The following is a 22417-nucleotide window of genomic DNA, read 5'->3' as shown; positions in this document are numbered from 1 at the left end:
TTATACCAGTTTAATGGTTATGGTTTACCAAGCAGTATTCTGGAAATTGTAATTTGCTGTGGGTTCTGAGAATTCTGTTAGAGATGCCTAGCCTCCCTCAGAAAACTAGTTTTCTGTACTAGCTTCCTGGGAAGAAAGATAAACTGATTTAACTGTAATCATCGTAAGTCTCTTGTGGAGAGTTGCCCAACTCTCTGAAAAGTGATTCACCCCTACGCAGGTTTCTGCACATGTATCCCCAAATGGACAGTAAGCACATACACAAAGGGGTCTTGCATGTATGTTTCTCCTTTCTAATCCAACAACTGGGATTTGTGTGTGTAATCATTTGAAAAAGGTTAAAATTTCACTGATCAAGAGGTTACGAAGGCTGGATTCAGTTTCTCTTGCTTGCCCTTTCCTGCCAAACAGACGATCAGTAGGATTTTTATCTTTAGGAAATAAAATGGCTCTACAGTTGCACCCCTAGCTGCCTTGTGTACACTCCTTTGGATCAGGGCACTTGTCTGTACACAATCCAAGTCAATGTGTACTGAAAAAGAACAATTTCATGTAGAAATCAAAGATAGTGCAGCATGGTGATGGTGCAGAAAATGACAACATTTCCACATGTATTTATTGAGAAATAGTAAAGATATACACATTTTTACAAGCGTTCAATATTAATTTACATTTTCTTAAATAATGTTATCCCCAAATAAATCATGACTTACATTACATAGACCCTTGGTTTCAAAAGATCCACAAGGCTGCTATTGCTGGGAGTTCAAATGCAATATTGGCTCATGTCAGTTAAGTTCCTCTCTAGAAACACTAAATACCACATTTATTCAAGCATCTAGACATGGCTCCAAAATGACTTTCCTCTCTCCCAATAAATCTGAAATGAAAATCACATCTAAAACTGCAGTGGGCATAGCCTATACTTCAACATGTGTAAAGATATAGATATAAATTCGGTTCTGTAATTTGACCTATTGTTTCAGAAACATTTAGTTCAATGTTTGAGTTTGGACATATCCTCTTTAAATGCACATTTAACGATATTTTGGTTGGTCCTAATAAAGGTAATTTCCCCTACTAAAGATTTCATAAACATCCTGTTTTACATCTTTCAGTGTGCTCAGGTTGTTGCTCCTACATATATTATAGACCATCAGCACAGTGAGAACAATTTCCCCATGCAACTACAGAGCATGAGTAGCTTGTGCATGTGGTCCTTAGAAGGAGTGGGCCATATACGGGTCTCCCATAGCAGGTAATGGCTGATGTGCTATGATGTGGTATTATTTAGCCAAGGGCCAGCGAGGAAGGGAGAGGGAAGGGCTCATTGAACCCTAACAGGATAGATTGTGCCCAATCTTTTTGTGCACAATCTGCATATTGCGTTTTTCTACTTTTCACTTTAGTGGTTTACTGAATTGAGTCCATCTATCCCTTATTCCTTGTATTTACATCAAATCAAGTTGTGCTGTATTTCTCTATCTCAAGCACAATATTCAAAGTGCTTAATATTTAAGTGCTGAGTCCTTTTCTTTACTGGTACAGCAATGGCAAAGGCACAAAGTTCAGTATTTTAATTGCACAGCCTTTTAAAACAGAATAATTTTGTTCTTCTTTGTGGTAGGGTAAGGATTAAGGGGGAAAGGGTTTTGATTGCTTATGTTTAACTATGATGAAATAAAATACAATGACAATCCAGATGACCAAATTTCAATGTGAACAAAAAACCATGCTTTATTTAGAATAGTCTGATATACCTTAAATTGCAGCTTGGGTAGAGATGTGTGTTCCCACCCCTTAGGAATTTCACTAATCTTACTGCAATTATTTAACTTCCCCCAAAAGTACTACAGATGTTTTACCCGAGGGTAGGGCTACCCTAATTTGCTTCGCATCTCAATTTTTCATGCAGACAGTTTTTATCACTTAGCTCAGTATTTGACACAATTTATTTCTGTCTCTAGAGTTTGATCCCCTGGTATTCTGTAAGTCAGCCTTCTTCAACTTGGTGCCCTCCAGATGTTATGAACTACAACTCCCATCAGCCCCAGTCCAATGGTCAGGAATGATAAGAGTTGCAGTCCAAAGCATCTGAAGGTCACCAGGTAGGGGGAGGCTGCTGTATGTGATATAGAGTATTTCAGATTTATGAGCTTTTGTGAACCATAATTTTAATGTAACAGTGTACAGAAGATTCAATGAAGAAGAGAACGGAGCAGAGTTGGCTCTGCCATCAGTTGTAATGACATAACTCCCTCAGCTGTATATTGCTTCCAAACAAATGAAACAAAAACACCCAGTAATTGCATTCTGTAGTTTTGTCAAAATAAGGTAGTTTTGTCAAAATAAGTTGGTTTTCATTCTATATGTGTCATTGGAATATATCTTTTTTTTTTTTAAGGTTAAAGAAAAAAATCTACAAGACATGTACATTTACAGCCCGATTTGACAAAATAAGAGTCTTTTAAGTATATAGCTTAAACAATTTAAAAACAAAAACAAAACTTGAATCAATACAAGTATAAAGTGGTTGGAAGACTACACCTAAGAGACATTTCATTTAGATTTAGAGTCAGAGGCTTCATGGACACATCATATGTATCTGTGTCCAGTAAAGAACACGAAAATCTTTTATGATTTAAATATTCCTTTTCAATACCATGTTTAGTGAACTACAGGGCAACCCTGGCCCCCACCCCAAGCATAGACCAGTGCTATAACTTTGCTAAAATCTCTGTCTTTAGAGAGATTTACTGATTTTTTATTGCATTAGTGAAAACATTTCCACACACGAAATTAAGAGAATCTACAACTCTGAGCCTCTCTCAAGCTGGTGTGAATTTTGTTAATGCAGAACAGAAAACAGAAGAGAAACTCTGTGCACACTTTTGTGAAAGTAAGCCCCGTTGAACACAATGGGGCCTGCTTCTGAGTAAACACGGATAGGAGTGCACTGCATTGAAGGTATGTGATTTTAATATTTACATTTTAGACCAATTAATGTATAAACACATTCTAAATAAAGACCAAATCCTCTACTCTCTTTTGCTGTAATCTAGGGAGATAAGGTACCGAGTTCTGCATACCTTACATAGCAATTCTATGCATGTCTATTCAGAAGTAAGCACCATGGAATTCAATGGGACTTACTCCCAAGGAATTGTATATAGGATTACACCCTTAATCACTGTAAAATTTATGTACTTATCAAATAACCTTACAAACTGGGAAACAAGAATGGGTTACAATTCACAGTATATTTTGAACTTGCTATTCTTTTAAGACAAAAACTGCATATGCACCTTTCCATCTCTGACGCTATAAAACGTGTTGCTTTCTCACTCTACTATTAGCTGCATACATATCCTCTGCAAAATAGGATTGCACATGTCTATTGTATATACTATTGTAAAGGATCTTTTACACCAAAAACTGTTGTAGGAGAAATGCTCTGTTTTAGAATGATTAATGCACTGAAACCGTAAATCAGAGAACAGGATTGTAGGGACAGGCATATATAATTCTCTAAAATATGTATATAAGAAAATTAAGGACATCATCCACACACATACCCCCAATGCAGCGGTGCCTGTAGGAGGGGATCTACATAGAGCTCAGTGGAGCCCCGTTTCCTTCCCTTCCCTACCCAGCTGACCCTCAGCCATGCATGCATATCGTAAGGGCACCAGCTATTAATTGCAACAGGAGGCTAATATGCAGCTCTCATATGGCTTTCTAGTCTTGCCCCTCTTGTCCCCAAGGTCCCAACCCAAAAGCTACACATTCCTAAAAGAGAAGTAACTTGTAAACAGAACCTTGGGGATGAGAAAGAGCAATGGCTAGACAGGTTTTATTTATAAAGACATTTCTATATTGCCTTTCAACCCTTACAAAACAAAATACCACAAAACCAAATGAAAAACAACAACAGCATTAAAGCGAAGTATTAAAATCAAGAAGAGTAGAGTTAAAAACTTCAGTCTCAAATTTAAAACCATTAAAAGCTAAGCGGAATAAAAATGTTTTCACTCCTGCCTAAAAATCATCAGGGATCGGGCTAGTCCAACCTCCCTTTGGAGAGAAATCCATAACTGGGTGTTGCCATAGACAAGGTACATGGAAAGTACATGCTGCCCTCCCATTGCAAGCAACAGCTTGCATGCTGTGGTTACATGTGCCTGGAGCAGGAGTAAGTTACAGGCAGGAGCCATGGAGAGAACAAGAATGGCTGGACAGGTATATAGAACACACAGGTAATGCAAATATGAACTGTTGCAAGTAATGATGAGCACACTATGGTGTGCTGGCCAGGGAGGAGAAGCAAGAAAAGAGAGCTCCATTGAGACCCATGCTGATCCCTACCTGCAGGCTCAAGACCAGTTGGAAAAGATTTAAATGAACTGGACACTGGTCTTTAGCCAAACCGTACAGTGAAGCATCTAAAGCCTAGATTTTGAGTTCCATCGGCATTTTAATTTTAGGAGCATATTATTCCTGTTCTAGACTGCCAGTATTAAGTGATATAATTCGGCTTGTCTGAGGCTTCTCTTTTGTTGAGTCTGAATCAATCTGGAACTGAAGTACTGTTCTCCTTTCCTTTCTGAATGGGCTTTCTTCATTTTGTTAACTCAGAGAATACCTTTGGACAGTACCCAACTGTGTTTACATGTAACTTACTGCCTGTCAACTATGCTAAAACAATTTGAGGCTAGCTAAACGGGACGTAGCCTAGTGCTTTTTCTATAAAATCAAACTCATTGCAGCACAAGTAATTCATGAATTCAATTCTTTGTTTTCTTTAAAGATGAAAATAGAGAAAAGTTCTCAAGTAACCAGTCATTTTATTTTTTTCTCCGGACAGTGCCCAATATCATTCCAGCTTCTTGACATTTTCTTAACTTACTTGACTCCTACAGTGAGTGGAATTATTAAGAAACTAAATAAAAACACTAACTATAAATTATTATACTTTTTTCCGTACTGCAACAAACCTTTAAGTGCTTTTGATGCAGCCCTGCTCTTTGATTATTTGAATTTGAAATTTGGTCATGTCAAAAATTATCACAAAGATTTATTGTTTTATCTACATAATTTTAAACCAACGTTACATTGTAACACACAAACAAGATCTTGTCTTTTAAGGCACAACACATCATTATGCACATTCTGTTTGCCAAATTTATAAAAGAGACAATAATTATTATTATATACCCCCCATCACACACACCTCCAAAACGAAAGAAATAAATTGCATCCACTTCCAAAGTCAGCTGCTAATAAAGTCACAGTAAATTATTTCCATCAATAATTTACACATATTACAGATCTAGGCAGGATTGTCATTGTACAGTCTGAGTGCATTCCAATTCAGATTTTCTGGGTTAGGTAGGTAGACGAAAGGTTGATTCAAACCTCAGTGCTGAGAATATATCCCATGGTGAGGAAAGTTGTTGAATACCACCCTTGTCGATCAGAAAATGCATGTAATTGCTTTCCCAGTCTGAGTCCATTGCAAAAGCTGTTGACTCTGGCTAGGGCTCGTTTGGTATGTATCAGCAACTTCCTTTTATAGTTCTTGAATCATCAAAAATGCTGTGTATATAAGACCATATAGAGAATCCTTGTGTAGAATTAAAAGTTGTAACTCCATTCAGTGATCTGAATTCTTCACAATGGAATTTTCATTCCAAATATTGCTTTTCCTTCTTAAGACCATACATATGTGTAAAGCCAGAGGCATTGGATCACACATAAAAAAATTCAGTGTACTTCGAAATATAAAAAGAATTTGTCAGCTATGTGACAACAGTTACAAATACTCTAATTCCAACGCTTGGTGTAGAGCCAGGAGGTCCGAGTGACTAGATATCCTCCAGAAAGGCATGTTGTGCTGTGTTAGTTAAGGGGGGAAAGGTGAGAAGAAATGAGCAACGTATTTTACACATCAGACACAGTTACACTTGCTTTCATACACTTGGAGTGTTATGGAATTATCCTAATTCTCTGTAGTAAGACACAGACAAAAAGAAACAAACAAACCCCAGACCCAAATACATCTGAACTTAAACTTTACAGTAAGGAGCTTAGGTAAGTTCCATGTTATTTTTTACTGAAGCTGGATAAGGAATAATTCTACTCACACTTTTATGAAGCAATTACTAATGATAACCTAATGTGTGACCATTTTCATTGGAACGTAATATATTTTTCTGCTCATCCATGGTGTATAAATGGGTGTATAAAACACCCACTTTGCGTTTGTTTGTTTATTTATTATATTTCTACACTGCCCAATAGCCAAAGCTCTCTGAGCAGTTCACAGCACTCATTTTTGAGTCTTGCTGTAGTGTAGCGAGCTTTCTCCCCTGCAAGGAGATGCACAAAGCACACCCACAACTGTAACCAATACTTTTGTCTGTGGGGCAGATACAAAAAAACTATGTGCCTGTTGTTATGTAGCACACCTTCAGAAGCCAACAAGGGGATTTTTTTCCAGTGAACTAATATTTCAGTTGTTAACAAGTGTCTAGTTTTATGTGATCATCATCAGCTTTTAGTATGATTACCAGGTATCAGTCACACTCTAGTAAGTTGTGAAAGCAAAATCTTAGGGGGAAAAAATCCTTTTAATAAATAAAACACATTGCAAATTAATGTTCTGCACATGTGGGAACCTTACTTTCATTTAGTTCAGATCTATTTGTGAAGAATTTGCATTCATTTATTCTTCCACAACTGTTCATGCAAGCAACAGGGACAGTGAGAGGAAAGCATGCCAACCATAAAAGTAAAGAAACCAACCACCAGGTTTTTTGAAAAGGCTAGAAGACAATCCCAGCACCTGTACTGCATCTATATAAAGCAACCATTTGGAACCAGCACTTACTTGTTAATACAATTGCTATAGGTATAAAGAGCAAAACCAGACCTATTTGATATTAAAAATGAGATGTTCTTCAGTTTTCCCAAGTCTAGGATGGTTTCGGACATTTCTGAATGGATGTCACAAAGTATGTGCCCTCTCCACATTGCTGATGATTATTCTGAAATGTGGAATGCGTTGAATTTTGAAAAAAAATTCCAGCTAGGTTTCTTTAAGGACACTGATTACTGAGCTGTTAAATGTTTGTATTATAATTACTCCAAGTATGCAGCAGTAAGTTCTTGGTGGTGCTTTCCATGTAGCAATGATTATCTGGATAATTATTAATCTGGGTTCAGACCTGTTTTTGGGAAACAGCCTTGGTCACCTTGGTTGATGACTTACGCTGGGAGATAGATGAGGTGTGTGTGTCCCTGTTGGTTCTGCTTGACCTCTCAGTGGCATTCAGTACCACTGATCATGGTATCCTTCTGGGATGGTTGCCTGATATGGGACTATGGAAATCCTGAACCAATGTCTGGGTGCAATGGAGAAGTGGATGTGGGTAAACAAACTGAGGCTCAATCCAAACAAAATGGAGGTCCTCTTGATCAGTAGATAGGACAACCTGGGATTGGAAGTAAAACCTGTTCTGATGGATCATGGCGTTGCTCTTGGATTTAGCACCTCTGCTGAATGGTCAGGTGGCAGTGGTGGCCAGAGTGCCTTTGCTGAGCTTCAGATAGTGCCCTATTTGTGCCCTTCCATGGGAAGGTGGATCTGGCCACAGTGATAAATCCTTAATCACCCCACGTTTAGATTACTGTAATGGGCTCAACATGCAGCTATACTTAAAGAGTGTCCAAAAACTTCAGCTAGTGCAAAACGCAGCAGCCAGACTTTTGTCTGGTGTGCATTTTATAGACAATGTAACAGCGGTTGTGAAGCAGCTGTGCTGACTTCCAGTTTGTCTCTGGGCTCAATTCAAGGTGCTGGTTCTTACCTATAAAGCCTTAAATAGCTTGGGACTAGGGTATCTGAAAGACTGCCTCCTTCCATATGACCCTGCCCGAAATTTGCACTCTTCATCTGAGACCTTGTTGCATGTCTCAACCACTACAAAGGTGACATTGGTGGCCACTTATAAAAGAGCCTTTTATAAGCAGCACCCCAATTCTGAAATGCCCTCTCCAGGGAGGTTAGTCTAGCCTTCTCCTTAGTGTCATTTAGACAGCTGGTTCTGCCAAGCTTTTAATAGTTAATGCTGAACTTTGTTTTTTATCATTAATCCCTGCTTTTAAATATGTTTTAGGTTTTGGTATTTTTATGTCTTTTACATCTTTGCAATTTTATTGTCACCTCAAGCAAAGATTCAGTGGAGGAGTGATTATACACACACACATATATATCTCACCCCTCCACTGAATCTTTGCTTGAGGTGACAATAAAAATGCAAAGATGTAAAAGACATAAAAATACCAAAACCTAAAACATATTTAAAAGCAGGGATTAATGATAAATGATATATATGTATATATGTATATGTGCGTGTGTGTGTGTGTATATATGTGTGTGTGTGTATATATATATACACACACACACATACATACACACATATATATATATGTGTGTATGTATGTATGTATATATATATATACACATATATATACACATACATACATATATATACATATAGATACATATATACATAAATAAACAAACAAATAAATAAATAAAACCAAATGCAAACTTTGATGGCACATAAACATCCCTGTGCAGCGTTCCCTCACAGATACGGAAGTGCTTCTTTGTTTATGGACCTCCCTGACTATAAAACAATCCTTGTTAAATGTAATGGAAGGAACAGCTCTATACTTGCAAAGGAGTATAAAGGTGAAGCTGCCCCTCTGTGGAATAAAACCAATTACCTTTTAATCAAGCTCTTCAAGTACACTGTATAGCTTTTACTTTATAATGGCTTATTTTTGGCATGCTTCACGTTAGTTTTCCACATTTGTCAGATAAGCTTTTGAATGCCTTTCTCCATAACATTTCACAAAACTCACTCTATTGTGTCTCACAAATCTATTCAGCAGGTTTGTTTGAATTCAGCTCTTTAAATATCTATGATCATTATCCATTTGATCTATCTTCATATCATGCAAGTCATCATAAAGCATATGCTTGAATCCAAATGGTTTAATTGTAGGTCTTATGTTTTTGGCTTTTGGCATCTATCAACTTGAATCATTTGCCAAATGTGCCATACCAACAGAAATGCAAACAGAGTAAGCTTGCATCAATATCTACGTATCACACCAACATTTCATGAGACAGGTTACCTTTTTTGCTGCCTGTTCTTCTTCTACACCATCCCCAATTACAACATATACTACTTTTCTGCCAAACCTTTGCATTATTCGTTCAAAGCAACTTTCTTTTCCTGGAAGATAAATAAGATACAGTTCAGAGAGAAGTTACCTGGTTAGCTGCATGCTCCTCATCTCGGCCATCTCCAATCACAACATAAGTTATGTTAGTGCCAAACCTGGACACTATACGCTCAAAACAGCTTTCTTTGCCTGAAAAACAATGCACTACTTGAGCTATCAAAGAGAGGTATCACAAAGATCTATAAAGGGTTAAGGGAGTACCACAAACGGCTAGGAGTGTCTAAAAGCCACATTATCACACCACTTGGCTTTTGTTTGTTCCCCGGTTAAATTAAGAAAAAGAAATTAAATTGCTTTGTTACAACTATCTAATGATATAAATAAATAAATAAATAAATAAATATATCCCAAATCAATACAAGCTGAGTAAGTTAAAGTATGGCATCGTAAGACACTTTTCAGTTTCCTATGGCAATAACACTATTGACTTTGTCCTGGGCAGCCTCAGGGTGGTGAGAGTCCTGTGGAGTGATGTTGAGAGGAGATGCTGAGTGACATGAGTCTACAGTGTTGAATGCAGTACTGAGGAGGCATCTGTGCAGAATTCTGCCCCACCCCCACCTCTTCTTCCTTTTCTGAGCCAGCTGGGCTAAGGCTTCAGTGGTACTTACCTGTGGAGTCCTTTCTGACTGCCCTTCTCATGTCAGTCTTTCTCCGGTCTTATTTCACACTTGTTATTCTTATTAATACTGCTACTATTTTTTGTGTGGGCTTTGGAAGCAAGAAGCCCTGCTGATGCCTGACTACTCACAAAGACAGGAAAATGTCTGGTGATTAATGACCAAAGCCCTTCCTTCTCTGCACTCAAAGATGGATGTTGCCTACCTAACTCCTGAGGAGGGAGAAAGCGCTATGCTAGCTGCTTTCCTCTTCTCAAGGAGCAGTTATGCTATTGTTTTAAAAACTTCAACGTTTACAGCTCCAATGTTTTTAAGGGCTGAACCAAGCTTTCATATTCAAGGCTGTCAATTTCTAAATAAGCATTTTGCTGAATAAGTGAAACATACCCAGTAACCATGGTATGATAGGTACAGTGTTCATTACATTAATATGCAAATTATGTACATTACCTGAGACTAGATAATATCAATTAATTTTGGTCCTCTGGCTCTTCATAAACAGTTATGGCATGATTCTCAGAGGAACCCATCCACAAAACAATGTAAGCTTAAGGAGACTAATTTTCTTACCTATTTTAGTTGCACTGTAAATATTTTCAATAGGAAAAGCACCTCCTAAACTATACAGCAGAACTTTTGCAAGGGCTGGTATAAGCTGGGTTGTTGTTACCAAGACATTTACACAGTTACTCCTGTAGGGAGAGACAGAGCATAAATCTATGTAATGATAACATATATTTCTCTTAAAAATTGGCTATGTGCCTGACATCAAGTATTATTCCAAATCTGTTACTCTCATTTATCAGGAAAAGGTTTGCAATTGAACTTTAAATAGGATTCTAAACAACTCTGGCAGCTGAATACTACTTTATGACCAGAAATTAGGATGCAGTGATGGCCACCAATTGGACAAATTCATGGAGGAGAAGGCTATCGATGGCTACTAGTCCTGATGGTTATGTGCTACCTCCAGAACCAGAGGCAGTGAGCCTATGTACACCAATTGCTGGGGAACATGGGTGGGAAGGTGCTGTTGTGCTCATGCCCTGCTCGTGGGTTCCTGGTTGACAGCTGGTTGGCCATTGTGTGAACAGTGGTCTCTGTGTTCAAATATCATTTGGATTTTGTTCTCAGGCTAAAAGAATGCTAAACGCTCAAGCATTGGACTTCAATAATTCAGAGATAAGAGAAAAAAATATTCAAACAAAATTTTAATGTGATGCTTTTGTCACCAGAAGTGGACTAGATAAAACCCATCCTTCTCATTTAATTATTTTAGATTACTTTTGTACAACATGGAGGCACTGCAGTGTTAACCTGTGTCTCACCTGCCACAGGTCAATCTCGCACACATGTGAAATGGCTTATACTCCCACTGAACATTCACTGCTATCAGTTTTTACTAATTTGCAAAACTCATGTAACTGTCTGATAGGCCCAGGATTTGGGTAATATTAGTCTAAAACAGTGTTTCTTAAAGTCTGGGTCACCATCCAAAACTGGGTGACAGAGTTGTTCCAGATGGGTCTCAGTGCCTCCTCGTTCCCGTGTCACTCACCCACTTAAGTCACCATCCCACCTTGCCACCATTTCTGCCTCATATATTTTGATCAGCTGTAAGGTTTTTATTGTTTTGGTTCTCCTCTAGCCTTTGTTTCTGTGATTAACAAGCAAAGGGAAATGTTTTAGTCTGTGCCAGTTCATTGCATGCTGGGAGCTGGAGTTCTCTTCCCTTCTCTCTATATCCTTCTCTTTCATTTCTGAACTGCAAATCCCAGCAAGCACTGGGAGTGTCAAAGAAAGAACTATATTTTTACATGAGGAAAAAGTGTCAGCATAGTTGCTGCGTCTTAATTTGCAGGAGCAGTTGAAGTGTCAATGTCCTCTCCCAATCTTGCAGCGCTCTGCCTGCCCCGGTACTCATGCAGCAGAAGGTACAGGGGTAGGGATGTGTATGTGCTTAGAGGTTATCAATGAAGGGACGGGGTCATGAGGGAGAGTGTGAGTGAGAAAAAAGAAGGGAAGCTGCCACTGTTAGGATAATGGAAGGATGAGAAGGCTTTTACCCCGAAGAGCTATTAAATAACTACATAAATAAAGTGGGGGGATCTACTACTTTTAGTTGAGGAATAACAAATGGATGGGGGATGGGTGTTGATTCACACAAAGGCAAAAATTTACAAGAATGAATCACAAGCTGGAATTTATCAAGCCCTAGCCTTGCTTGAAATGTAATTTGAAAAGCAAGTATAACACTAGCCTTTGCATAAAAATTAAAACATATAGAAATGGTTCAGTCAGGCTGCAAGATATAGACACTTACCATGGAATATGTCCTGTTGAATTCGATAGAGCTTACTTGCAGCCCTCACTGACCCACCAAAGTTAAAAGTTATGTACACTCTATCTATTTATGTTGAATTTAATTTAATTTGGAGGGGGTAATGATATTATGACTGACTTGAACGGTACTTATAACCAAAGGAAATTTAATTTTGAAGTCATCTGGGAGTAAGAGAACTGATTTGGGTGATCTGGGGTGGGCTGCAAATTAATTTAAGAATTTGGGGGTGTTTTGGATGAGAAATTAAATGTAAGGAATTATTCTGTAATTGTACTATTTGTTCATGGACAAACTGCTTTCCAATTAGTGCTTGTAACATACAGTTAGTGTATTTTGAGACTGGCTCTGCTTGTGCCTGCTGCCATTTTGTAATTGGCTCTGCCTATACCTGCTACCGTTTTGTGACTGGTGGGTCTCAGTGATTTTCAGCCCTCTCAAGTGAGCTCTGGGGATAGAAAATTTGAGAAACTCTGGTCTAAAGGAAACAGCATGTGTGGATGTGCCAACAGCCTAGGAGTTTCCTCATCTAGCATTGCTCGAATTGTCTAAATACTTAGTTATAAACAAATCATCAGAACTTCAGTGGACTTTCAGAGAAACTGAGAAATTATCTTGCTTATCCTTTTATCTTGCTGTTCAGTGCTCTGAAATCTTTTGATGTGAAGCAGTATATAAATATTGTAAACAAACAAACAAACAAACAAACTAAATATTAACATATTTCTCTCACTTAGTGAGTGTAACATTAAGGGCACAATCCTATGTGGATAGTTGGTAGCCTCTGAACTCAGAGGCTGCTGACTATCCAATGCAGGATGGGAGGATAGTGGAGATGATCTTGGCCTCCTCACTTCAGCTGTCCTCCATTTCTGCTCGATGGGCGATTTCACCTGTCTAGTGGTAGTCGCGATGGGCGATTTCACCCGTCTAGTGGTAGATTTCTCCCCTCCCCTCCTCCAGGAATGCCCCCTTTTCCTGTCTCTGCACTCCATTTTCTGAACACAGAGAAGTAGCCAGCACAGTTCTCTCTGCACTGGATATGAGGGGTAGAGGAAAGGGAGCATGGTTTCCTGGCTTCAACCTCTGAAACCGAACTATCCTATGCTCCCCCACAGAAGCTGTCTGGGAGGCATAGGATTGCTCCCTAAATGATGACTTACATGCGTGGGACTGATACCACAGTTTAACTATATGAACGTCATGCTATATGGGTAGCTTACACAAATGTGTTTATGCTGAAGGTGATTTGAATAATTACAAGAAAGCTTGAAACTGGGAAGGGCCACAGCTCAGTGGCAGAGCACATGCTTTACATGCAAAAGGTCCCAGGGTTAAGCCCTGGCATCTAGGTAGGACTGCAAAAAATTATTTTCGAAACCTTAGACAGTCAAAGCAAATCAGTGCAGACAACGTTTAGCTAGATGGGCCAATGGTTGTTAATTGATATAAGGCAACTTCTTACTTGCCTAACTGGTCTGCTAAAATTAAACATATACTCACCTTGTACTAATAATGGATAATGATTTAAGTGCATTTGTTAGCCAGGAGTCAGTGAGAGCTTCAATCTCTGCTCTTAACTGTAGCCATGCATCTCTTTTTGCAGGACCAAGGAGTCCTGATACACAAAGGAAAACATAAGCATTTAAGATTGCATTCCATTTTAATACGAATTGTCAAAATAAAATGAAATTGTATTGGGATTTGATTCTGCATTATATGGAGCTTATAATGGGTTATAAAATGCCAATGGATCCATTAAGGTGTTTCTGAGTTATCGAAAAGAGTGTGTAGAAATTTCTGGAGATGGCTCTTAATTTGTTGACAGCAGCTAAAATGTCTATTGCATCATAGTGGAAAAGGAGTATTGCCCCTCCATTGTCTGATTTGTTTTTCAGGATATGGGATGTTGCTATTATGATGAAAATGATACATTATATAAAAGCAAGAGAGAATCATGTTTGATAACAGGATCACTGAGCATCTTAATTATATTTTGGAATGAAAAATTCCAGGACAGCATTTGGCCATACTCCTTATTTCTGAATTTATGTATTAGAAATTATGTATTGGTAAAGAGGATTTATTTTGCATGTATCTTCTTATTGTTTTAAGAAACACACACACACACACACACACATTATCAGAATTTGCAGTCATATGTTAATTTGGGTCAACTGAACATTTCCCCCACCTCCTGGAAATATTTCAGTTATTTACCTCATTTACTTGCCAACCAATGCAAAATGTTAATTAGTATGCATTAAGTTGCTTTACAGAATACAATAGGGGAGTAGATAGGTATTTAAGCATATTTTAGAATGAAAGAAAGTATGTCAAGGCCAAACTACATACTCAGTGGAAGAAGCTGAATTTTTTCTTTTTTAATGAAATGCAGCCTTCGAGGCTAACAATTTGAGTGAAGCAAGAAAGGTGGGGGAAAGGGTGTTTAACCCCTTTCAACAGCACTTCCCCCCCAAATCCCGCCCCTGCAACTGTTGTTTGGTCAGGTAAACACTGCTGAGTGAAAGGATAAAACAACTTCTCCTAAAGGGCCTACTCTGATTAAACTGGCAGCCTACCATCACCACCACCCCTACTCCTTCCAGATACATTTAACAGAAAATATTGGGAGATGCAATTGTGATTATGTAGTTTGGTTCTCAAAGAGGGGCTGTATTAGAAGCAAGTTGGCATTCTAAGAAAGAAAGAAAGAAAGAAAGAAAGAAAGAAAGAAAGAAAGAAAGAACCCTGCTGTTTTACAACCAGTTTCAAAATCATTGATGAATGAAAAATCTGAAAGTGTTTAAGCTATGGGTTGTATCCAACATTGGCCATCTGCCCAGTGGAATGGAAACTATGGAGGGTTGGGTGAATGACCTCCCTGCAACTGACCCCCATCCTCAAAATTTGCTCTGAAGTTTGGGAGACTCTCTGGAGCAGATTTGGTGGGTGGGATTGCAAGGGAGAGAAAAACACAGAGAAGTCCCTTAAAACCCAGCATTAGACTAGAGTTTGACATGTATCCTTATTTAACTAAAGAACTCTCTGCTCTATAGAAGCAGAGATGTGAAGGCCTGGAAAAACTGGTAAATTCTGTGAAAGACTCCCGCCCCTTCCCCTGGACTTTTGGCAATATTCTGAAAAATAAACACTGAAAATTTGGGGGGAACACTGAGAAAAACTGCTATGGAGTATTTTCTCTTTTGTAATTAGTGAACTGCTTTTTAAGACAAGGTTTTACTCACTCAAAATGTGTAGTATTAATTTTAAAATTATATGAATTTTATTGTTGTACACTGCCTTGGGAGGTCTCCTGCCCTGAAAGATGGCCTAGAAATATTTTAAATAAATAAATACATAGTATGAAGATTTTTATGTAAAAATATACAGTATTAGAGCATGTATACTCCTGAGGTCAATATTTTCAATGTTATGAAGTTTTGCTTGATATCCAAATACGCTAGTAGTCCTTAATATTGTGACTGTATACTATTTCTAAATAAATAATACACTTCTGTTTTCTACAAAATGAGTGGTTTCTATTTTCAACTTTTTTCCTACTTTTCAGATGGCAATAACTAATATACATGTGCGTAGGTAGCATAGGTAGCCTGTAGGTGAGGAATAACATCTTTGAATGCTCCCCCAACATAAGTAAGAGTTCCCTCCATGTACATCGAAAACTAGCACATCAAGGAGAAGACTAGGCTAGAACAATTCTACTTGACATGTACCTGAAAACTCTCTCCTTTTAGAAATAGTTTTTTTGGTTTGTTTTTTTACATGACATAGGAGGTAAAAGTGATTCTTTACATGCAGGCTAAAGGTGTACAGTCCAGGAAGAGCTGTAGCATTTCAGAGTTTAAAATGTGTAGTTCAACCCTAAATGTTAGTAATAAACTCCTTAATGAAATTTTAATAATAAACTTCTTCATGAAATATAGGGGATTTATTTTGCTTTATTTATCCAATTTTATTGAATAAATACCAAAACAGCAAATAGGTTTAAAAAACAAACAAAACAAAACACTAACATGAATGGGGGAGTATAATTCTGAATGGGAGAGTATAGAGATGGGATTGACATTTTAAAAATAATAAAACTCTTACCTCCTACATTGTTCTTGTAAGTGTTATAGAGTTCTTTTACTCTTCTGTAACGGAATGCTAGCTTTCTCATCCAGTCAACTCCTCCTCTTACACCTGTTGGCAGACAAAGGTTTGCACTACTTGCAGCTGCATGGAAGCCATCAGTTGCAAAACTGTAGGTACTGCAAACACCCAAAATATGCAAAAGTAAATACTTCTTCTTCCTACAAAATATATGCTTATTTAATTTTGTTACAATTTTTAAAAAGGTATTGCTCACCTTAGGTCTTGTCCATTGTCATCTGAAGAAACATCATCAATATGTACTTGATCACATTCCTGTTGAAAGATTTTTTTTTTTAAATAGAACATTGATAGCTTGCTTGCTTGCTATATTTACATGATGGGGTAATGCTTCAAGACACTGAAGATTTAAATGAGTAGCACTTGTACTGCCAGAAGATGGCAGAATCTGCACATTTAAGATCTCATAAGCAAAGCAAGCAAGCAACAAGGCCATTCATTTAGCAGAATCAACTGTCCTCAACAGCTCCTTCCACACTGGGGTATTCCTGAATTTATTGCTGTACTTGGAAGTCTAGTTTGCTGTGACAGCCAGGAAGACTTTTTTATTTTGTTTTTACTAATTCTATATAGTAAAAAGGCTACAACCTTTTCTCTCAAACCAAGATTTAGTGCTCTCTAACCAACCACTTTAATATTTGCTTCCTAACAAGTGCTTACACTACAAAAAACAAAGCAAAAGGAACGAAGAATTGTTTTGTCCACACTATAGGAAAGACGATCACATCAACATATGCTTTATATCTGATGTGACTAATACACCCTGAAACTCTTTTTAAAAAGTTCCGCGATTGGCTATTTCTGCACCTCAACTGCATTAACATCTTTAGAAAAGTAGCCAAGTTTTCCAGAAATAAAATTGCATATACAATAAACAAAATTGCAATGATATCTCAAATGTAGAGCCATGTCAGTCACCTAATTCAGACTAGATTTATGCCCAGTTACACATGAGTTGGCCAGGGTAGTCTGAGGAATGATGTTGGAGTCCCTCAGACCGCTTGTTCTGGGACACTTCAACATCTGCTGTATGCCAAAGCTTCCCTGTTTGGATTGTCTCAGAAGTTTATGGCTGCCACAGCAACCATGGGCTTGTCCCAGGTAATTTTTTTGTTTTTGTTTTGTGCTGGGTGGGATTAAGTTGATCTGGGTTTGGGGGAACTTAATGTAGCTCCACTGTCATGGACCCGCTTGAGTTTAGGTTTATCAGCACTCCTGATCTTCACAAAGTTGGGGGGTCCTTCCCAGGATGAATCCAAGTGGTTTTCTGATGGCTCTTAGGGATATTCTTGTCATACAGGTTTGTAATCCTTTCAAAGCTCAGGTCGACTACTGGAATGGGGATATGATCCTGAATGCTCCCGAATGTCCTCTCCCTGGAAATGGAGCTAAGTTAACTTCCTGTCTGTTTAAAGAACTGATGGCAATGAAATGGTAGGGAAGATGACTACAGCAATGGTGGTGGAAAACATGTGACAAATCTAATCAAACACAGCCTAGAACTTATATTATTGCCAATATTTTTGCCTAAAACAAGATTTGTTTTATTTAAAAAAAATATAAAACAAATTTACTTTTCTGCCACCACTGCATCTGCTCGGAATCAGCCAGTGGAGCTGTTCTGATTAGTTAAGAGAATTTTTACATCTTAGCCCACAAGGTGGAGGGAGGATGACTCAAAAGACAGCTGTGACCAATTTGCTAGACACTGTGTGAATGAAGTCACTAATATCTGTTCTGATTTAGATGCTGCAGTTGGAGTACCAGTAGATGTACCTTTGGAACCTACTTGCGCAATTAGACTAGATATGTTTCAGTTTGCACAGCCAAAGATGTGAATAGGATTCTTAGAGGGGTGTGGCCTTGCCCATCTTGGATAATACGAACAGCCAGAAGTGGGCAGGCAGAATGGGTGGTGGGAATGCCAAATTCTTCATTGTGGGAAGGTGTTGTTTCAGCATATTTAAAAGAGGCTAGTGATATCTTTATTGAAAAGTGAGACCTCTATTGAAAAAAAGTCCATTCATCTACCATACTGGAGAATTTCTGGCCAGTTTACTCCAAAATATTTCATTTTGGGGAAAGGTATTCAAGGGTTTGATGGCCTCTCAGCTACAGGTTCTCCTGGATGAGACAAATTATACATATTTACTTCAGTCTGGCTTTAGGACCCATTTTGAGACTGAGTGAGCCTTGGTCATCTTGGTGGATAAGTTATGCCAGGAATTGGACAAAGGGAGTGGGCTGTCTTGTTTCTGCTGGACCTCTCTGCAACTCTCAGCTTCATCGACCATAAGTATCTTTCTGAGCCTGCTTGCTGGGGTGAGATTTGGGGACATGGGATTACAGTGGCTCTGGTCCTTCCTGGAAGGCCAGTTTCAGAAGGTGGTGCTGCGGGACACCTGTTCACATCTTGGCCACTGACCTAGATGCCCAGGTGTCAGTCGTGGTCAGGAGTGCATTTTCCCAGATGAGACAGCTGTACCAATGATACAGCTGTTTCTAAAGAATGCAAATCTAGTCATGGTGACATATGCCTTAATCTACATAGGGATGCCTTTGAAGAGGTCTCAGAAACTACAATTCATCCAGAATCTGGCAGCTATTTACATGGGTTGCATATATGGAGCATGTAACTACCTTGTTGAAACAGCTGCACTGGCTTCTGATTTATTTCCAGGAATAATTCAAAGTGCTGCTGCTGACCTTTAAAGATCTTTATGATTTAGGACTGGGACAGGATATCTGAAGGACTACCTTCTCCTTCTTAAAGGAGAAGGTAGTTTCTCCTTACCTTCTTGCCTACTGATATCATCTTTGAAGCATCATCTTTATCCCAATATCCCCAGAAATACATTTAGTTGGGACCATGGAAAAGGCCTTTTTGGTGGCTGCATCTAGGCCTTTGAACTCCCTTACAAAGGAAGGTCATCTTGAGCATCTCTACACCAGCCTAGAATCCCGCATTAAAAATGGGGCTTTCTGCTTCCGGTTTAAATGCAGGATCACGACAGACTCCCTTTACATGAGCTTCCTCCCTTGCCCTCCTTTCCCCCCTTATCCGAGTCTCCCATATGTTTCATTGGTATAGCTCCTCTTATTGCGGCTTTTCCTTTTTCACGGAGGGAACTCAAGCAGAGTAATTTGATAGCTCATTATCTCTGATCTTTTAAAAAATGGAATATAGGTCACTTAGTGAAGGAGATGCCCTGGAGATTAACAATGTCATCTAAAGGACCCGCAAACTTCCGTGAGTAACCAATCTCAATAGTAGGATAAAAGCTCTGTATGAAGAAGCCCCTTGTCCACTCTTTAATGGTCTTTCGTAAGTTGGTAAAAACCTTCCTTTTTAGGAAGACATTTGGGTTGTAAATAGCTGTTTTTATTGAACTGGTTTTAACTGCCTCTGGATTTTTAATCAATGTTATTGCTTTTGCTTTCTGTTGTTCTCGCTGCTGTTTTGGTGTTAGATTATAAGTGATGTTTTAAATTGTTCTTCTTTGTTTGTAGTCACTTTGAGCTCCTAAGAAAATATATATAAATATATCCCAAATGGCTCAAATATTATATTTAAGCAACTGTTAAAAATGGAATAAAAAGACATTTCAGAAAATAAACAGTTAAAATTCTTAGAAACAGCAAAGGACCAATTTTATGGCAAAAACTGGCAGTAGAAAGATACAGCAAATATACTTTTTGACTAACATTAATTATGTCCCATTTGGTTATACGTGATATTTAAAAGTCTGTCTTTGTTGAAGTTTATGTATTAGAAAGTATTAGAAAGTCATATTTTCATATATACATTTCATATGAAAGTATTGAAATCGATAAACCCAAATCTATGTAGTGACAACTATTTTTTGTCTTTATGGTTTTGCTGAAATGTCACAATTAAAAATTAAAACATATTCAAAAGTAGCACTTCCTAAATGGGTTTGTGTTTTTTGTAACTTCATTTTCTAATTGGTGTGGTGGATTTTTTTTGTAATTTCATCCAGACTAAGTAAAGTGAAATTAGTCATAACACAATTTTATACATGTCCACTCAAACAAATGATCATCCTTACTTATTTATTGACTGATTGTATTTCTATGCCATCTTAAAATAAAATATCCTGTTTTGAGAACTTAGGGAAATGTGTTGCTCAGCACTGCTGAGAAGGATATGAAATACATATATTACCCCCAAATCATATCTGGGAATTTTAGGGAAAAAATAGGTGATTGTTAAAGTCTGCTGAGCTTATGTCCTATCCTTTGTTAGGTATCATGTGAACAGCTTATCAACAATCATATAAATATGAGTGGCAAAGCTGAGGAAAGTCAGGACGAAGTACCTGTCCTCATCTTGATATCTCTACTCCTTTTGCTACACCCAGAAATGTCCTGTGGGTAACACATTTTAATCTTTTTAAAGAAAGGCATGCCCCTGAAACAATTCCTAGAAAGCTTTTTGAAATGAATTTTTTGTAACAACAACTTTGTACTTATGCATGTGGTCTATGCGTGCTTAAAATTTTGAAGTAAAAGAAAGGAAAACATGCCTGATCTCAGAGTCCTGTATACAAGAATTACTGTGTCATTAGGCAGTATCCAAAGGGGCGCTTTCACCCCCACAGATCTTCTTGCACCCTAGAAATTCCCATCTGTAAGTGGCACCCACTGCTTATGCAAGGGAGATTTAATGTTTCTGGGGGGCAAACTAAAATAAGCAAAATGCTCATTTCTGGAAGGAGGAAAGTTGACAGAGCTCACATAAGGGAGTTCTGCCAACTTGCCTTCTTTCAGAAACAAGCGTTTCCACTTGTTTTGGGGCTTCCTCTAGGAAGTGCTAAATCTCCAGTGTGGAAGCAGTGGGTTCCACTTGTGCAATGGAATCGGCAGGACCCATCATTTGTGGGAGGGAGGGGGGGCAGGGGGGGCATTTGTGGCGGGGGGGGGCAGAAGGGAACAGGCACAGGCGTAAGTGTTCCATTGGATGCTGCCTAATACCAGGAATTTCATGAACTTACAACTTCCTTGATGACACTTTGTTCTTGGGAAATGGAATGCAATACGTTGACAGGTGATCCATGATCAATCAAGCTAAATTTAAAATCCCATCTTATAAAATCCCTAGGCAAGGAAAAATTAGTTCTTTCAGAGTTTCATTTCTCAGTCCTCATAATTGGATATTAAACCAGGGACCTTCTTTGTGCAAAGTATGTTCCCCAACACTGAGCTATGGGTCTTCTCACTAATGGCTGTCTGCTTTGGATAATAAATGTTCCATTTGCACTGTGGGCATATTCTATTTTCTATTCAATTACATATTTAAATCCCGCTCCAAATATTTCAGGGGAAGTGGCTCTCTGATAACTGCATAACTGACTTTAAATTAATTACAGCCCTTTAATTGATAGATAAACTTTTGAATTGGCAACATGGTCCAGCACCCACATGAAAGTTTTGAAACACAGAAATTGGGAGGAATGAAATAGAAGGGATCCATCTATTGGCATCTAATGTCACAATCTCTGTAATACTGATGGTTACATATCTCTGCATACTCTGCATACTGATGGTTTCTCCCACTCCAGTTCCTAGGGTTGGGAGGCTCTTTGGGAGGCTTTCTCCATGGCCAGAGGTCACAAGGTTTAAAAATATGTCTATCAAATGTGTATTGAAACATGTATTGATGCAATGGATATTGAAACATGGCCATAAAGATTAGCCACAGCTGAGTAGGTAGGCAAGTCCCAGCTCGAACTTCACCAATCCCCACAGGTTTTGCTTCTCCTTCCTTTCCCTTGGCCCATTTCCTACAGCCCTCCTCGCTTAGCCCTCTGCTTCCTACCAAACTGGCCCTGTATCCCATCCCCCTCCTTCTTTCTCATCTTTACTTCAGGGGTACACAGCCATAGCTCATTCCTGGGATTACATTGGAATCTGGATGAAAATTGGAAACCTGGCCTAGAAA

General features: G+C 38.4%; 1 protein-coding gene across 10 annotated transcripts in view; it reads right to left on the bottom strand.

The window, feature by feature from the left end:
- Window positions 1-580: 580 nt before the first annotated feature.
- The window catches only part of EYA4 (EYA transcriptional coactivator and phosphatase 4), a 169105-nt gene continuing 147268 nt past the window's right edge, over window positions 581-22417 (bottom strand). For 8 of the 10 annotated variants that reach the window (XM_084827575.1, XM_084827566.1, XM_084827568.1 and 5 more), the window contains 6 exons: window positions 16652-16710; window positions 16393-16553; window positions 13783-13897; window positions 10509-10630; window positions 9208-9308; window positions 581-5893 (listed from right to left, as the gene is read on the bottom strand). In XM_084827575.1, the coding sequence (XP_084683701.1) occupies window positions 5813-5893; window positions 9208-9308; window positions 10509-10630; window positions 13783-13897; window positions 16393-16553; window positions 16652-16710 (639 nt within the window). In that variant the 3' untranslated portion in view covers window positions 581-5812. Of the gene's footprint in view, window positions 5894-9207; window positions 9309-9346; window positions 9448-10508; window positions 10631-13782; window positions 13898-16392; window positions 16554-16651; window positions 16711-22417 lie in introns of all 10 variants that reach the window. The other 2 variants (XM_084827570.1, XM_084827572.1) reach the window with 2 other exon arrangements.

This window comes from Heloderma suspectum, chromosome 1 (genome assembly GCF_057233095.1).
Source record: "Heloderma suspectum isolate Gila_16-S chromosome 1, 16-S_ref, whole genome shotgun sequence".
In the NCBI taxonomy this organism is placed as follows: Eukaryota; Metazoa; Chordata; class Lepidosauria; order Squamata; family Helodermatidae; genus Heloderma; species Heloderma suspectum.
The sequence above is the reverse complement of the archived record's forward strand: the minus strand, read 5'-3'. Positions and strand labels throughout refer to the sequence as shown.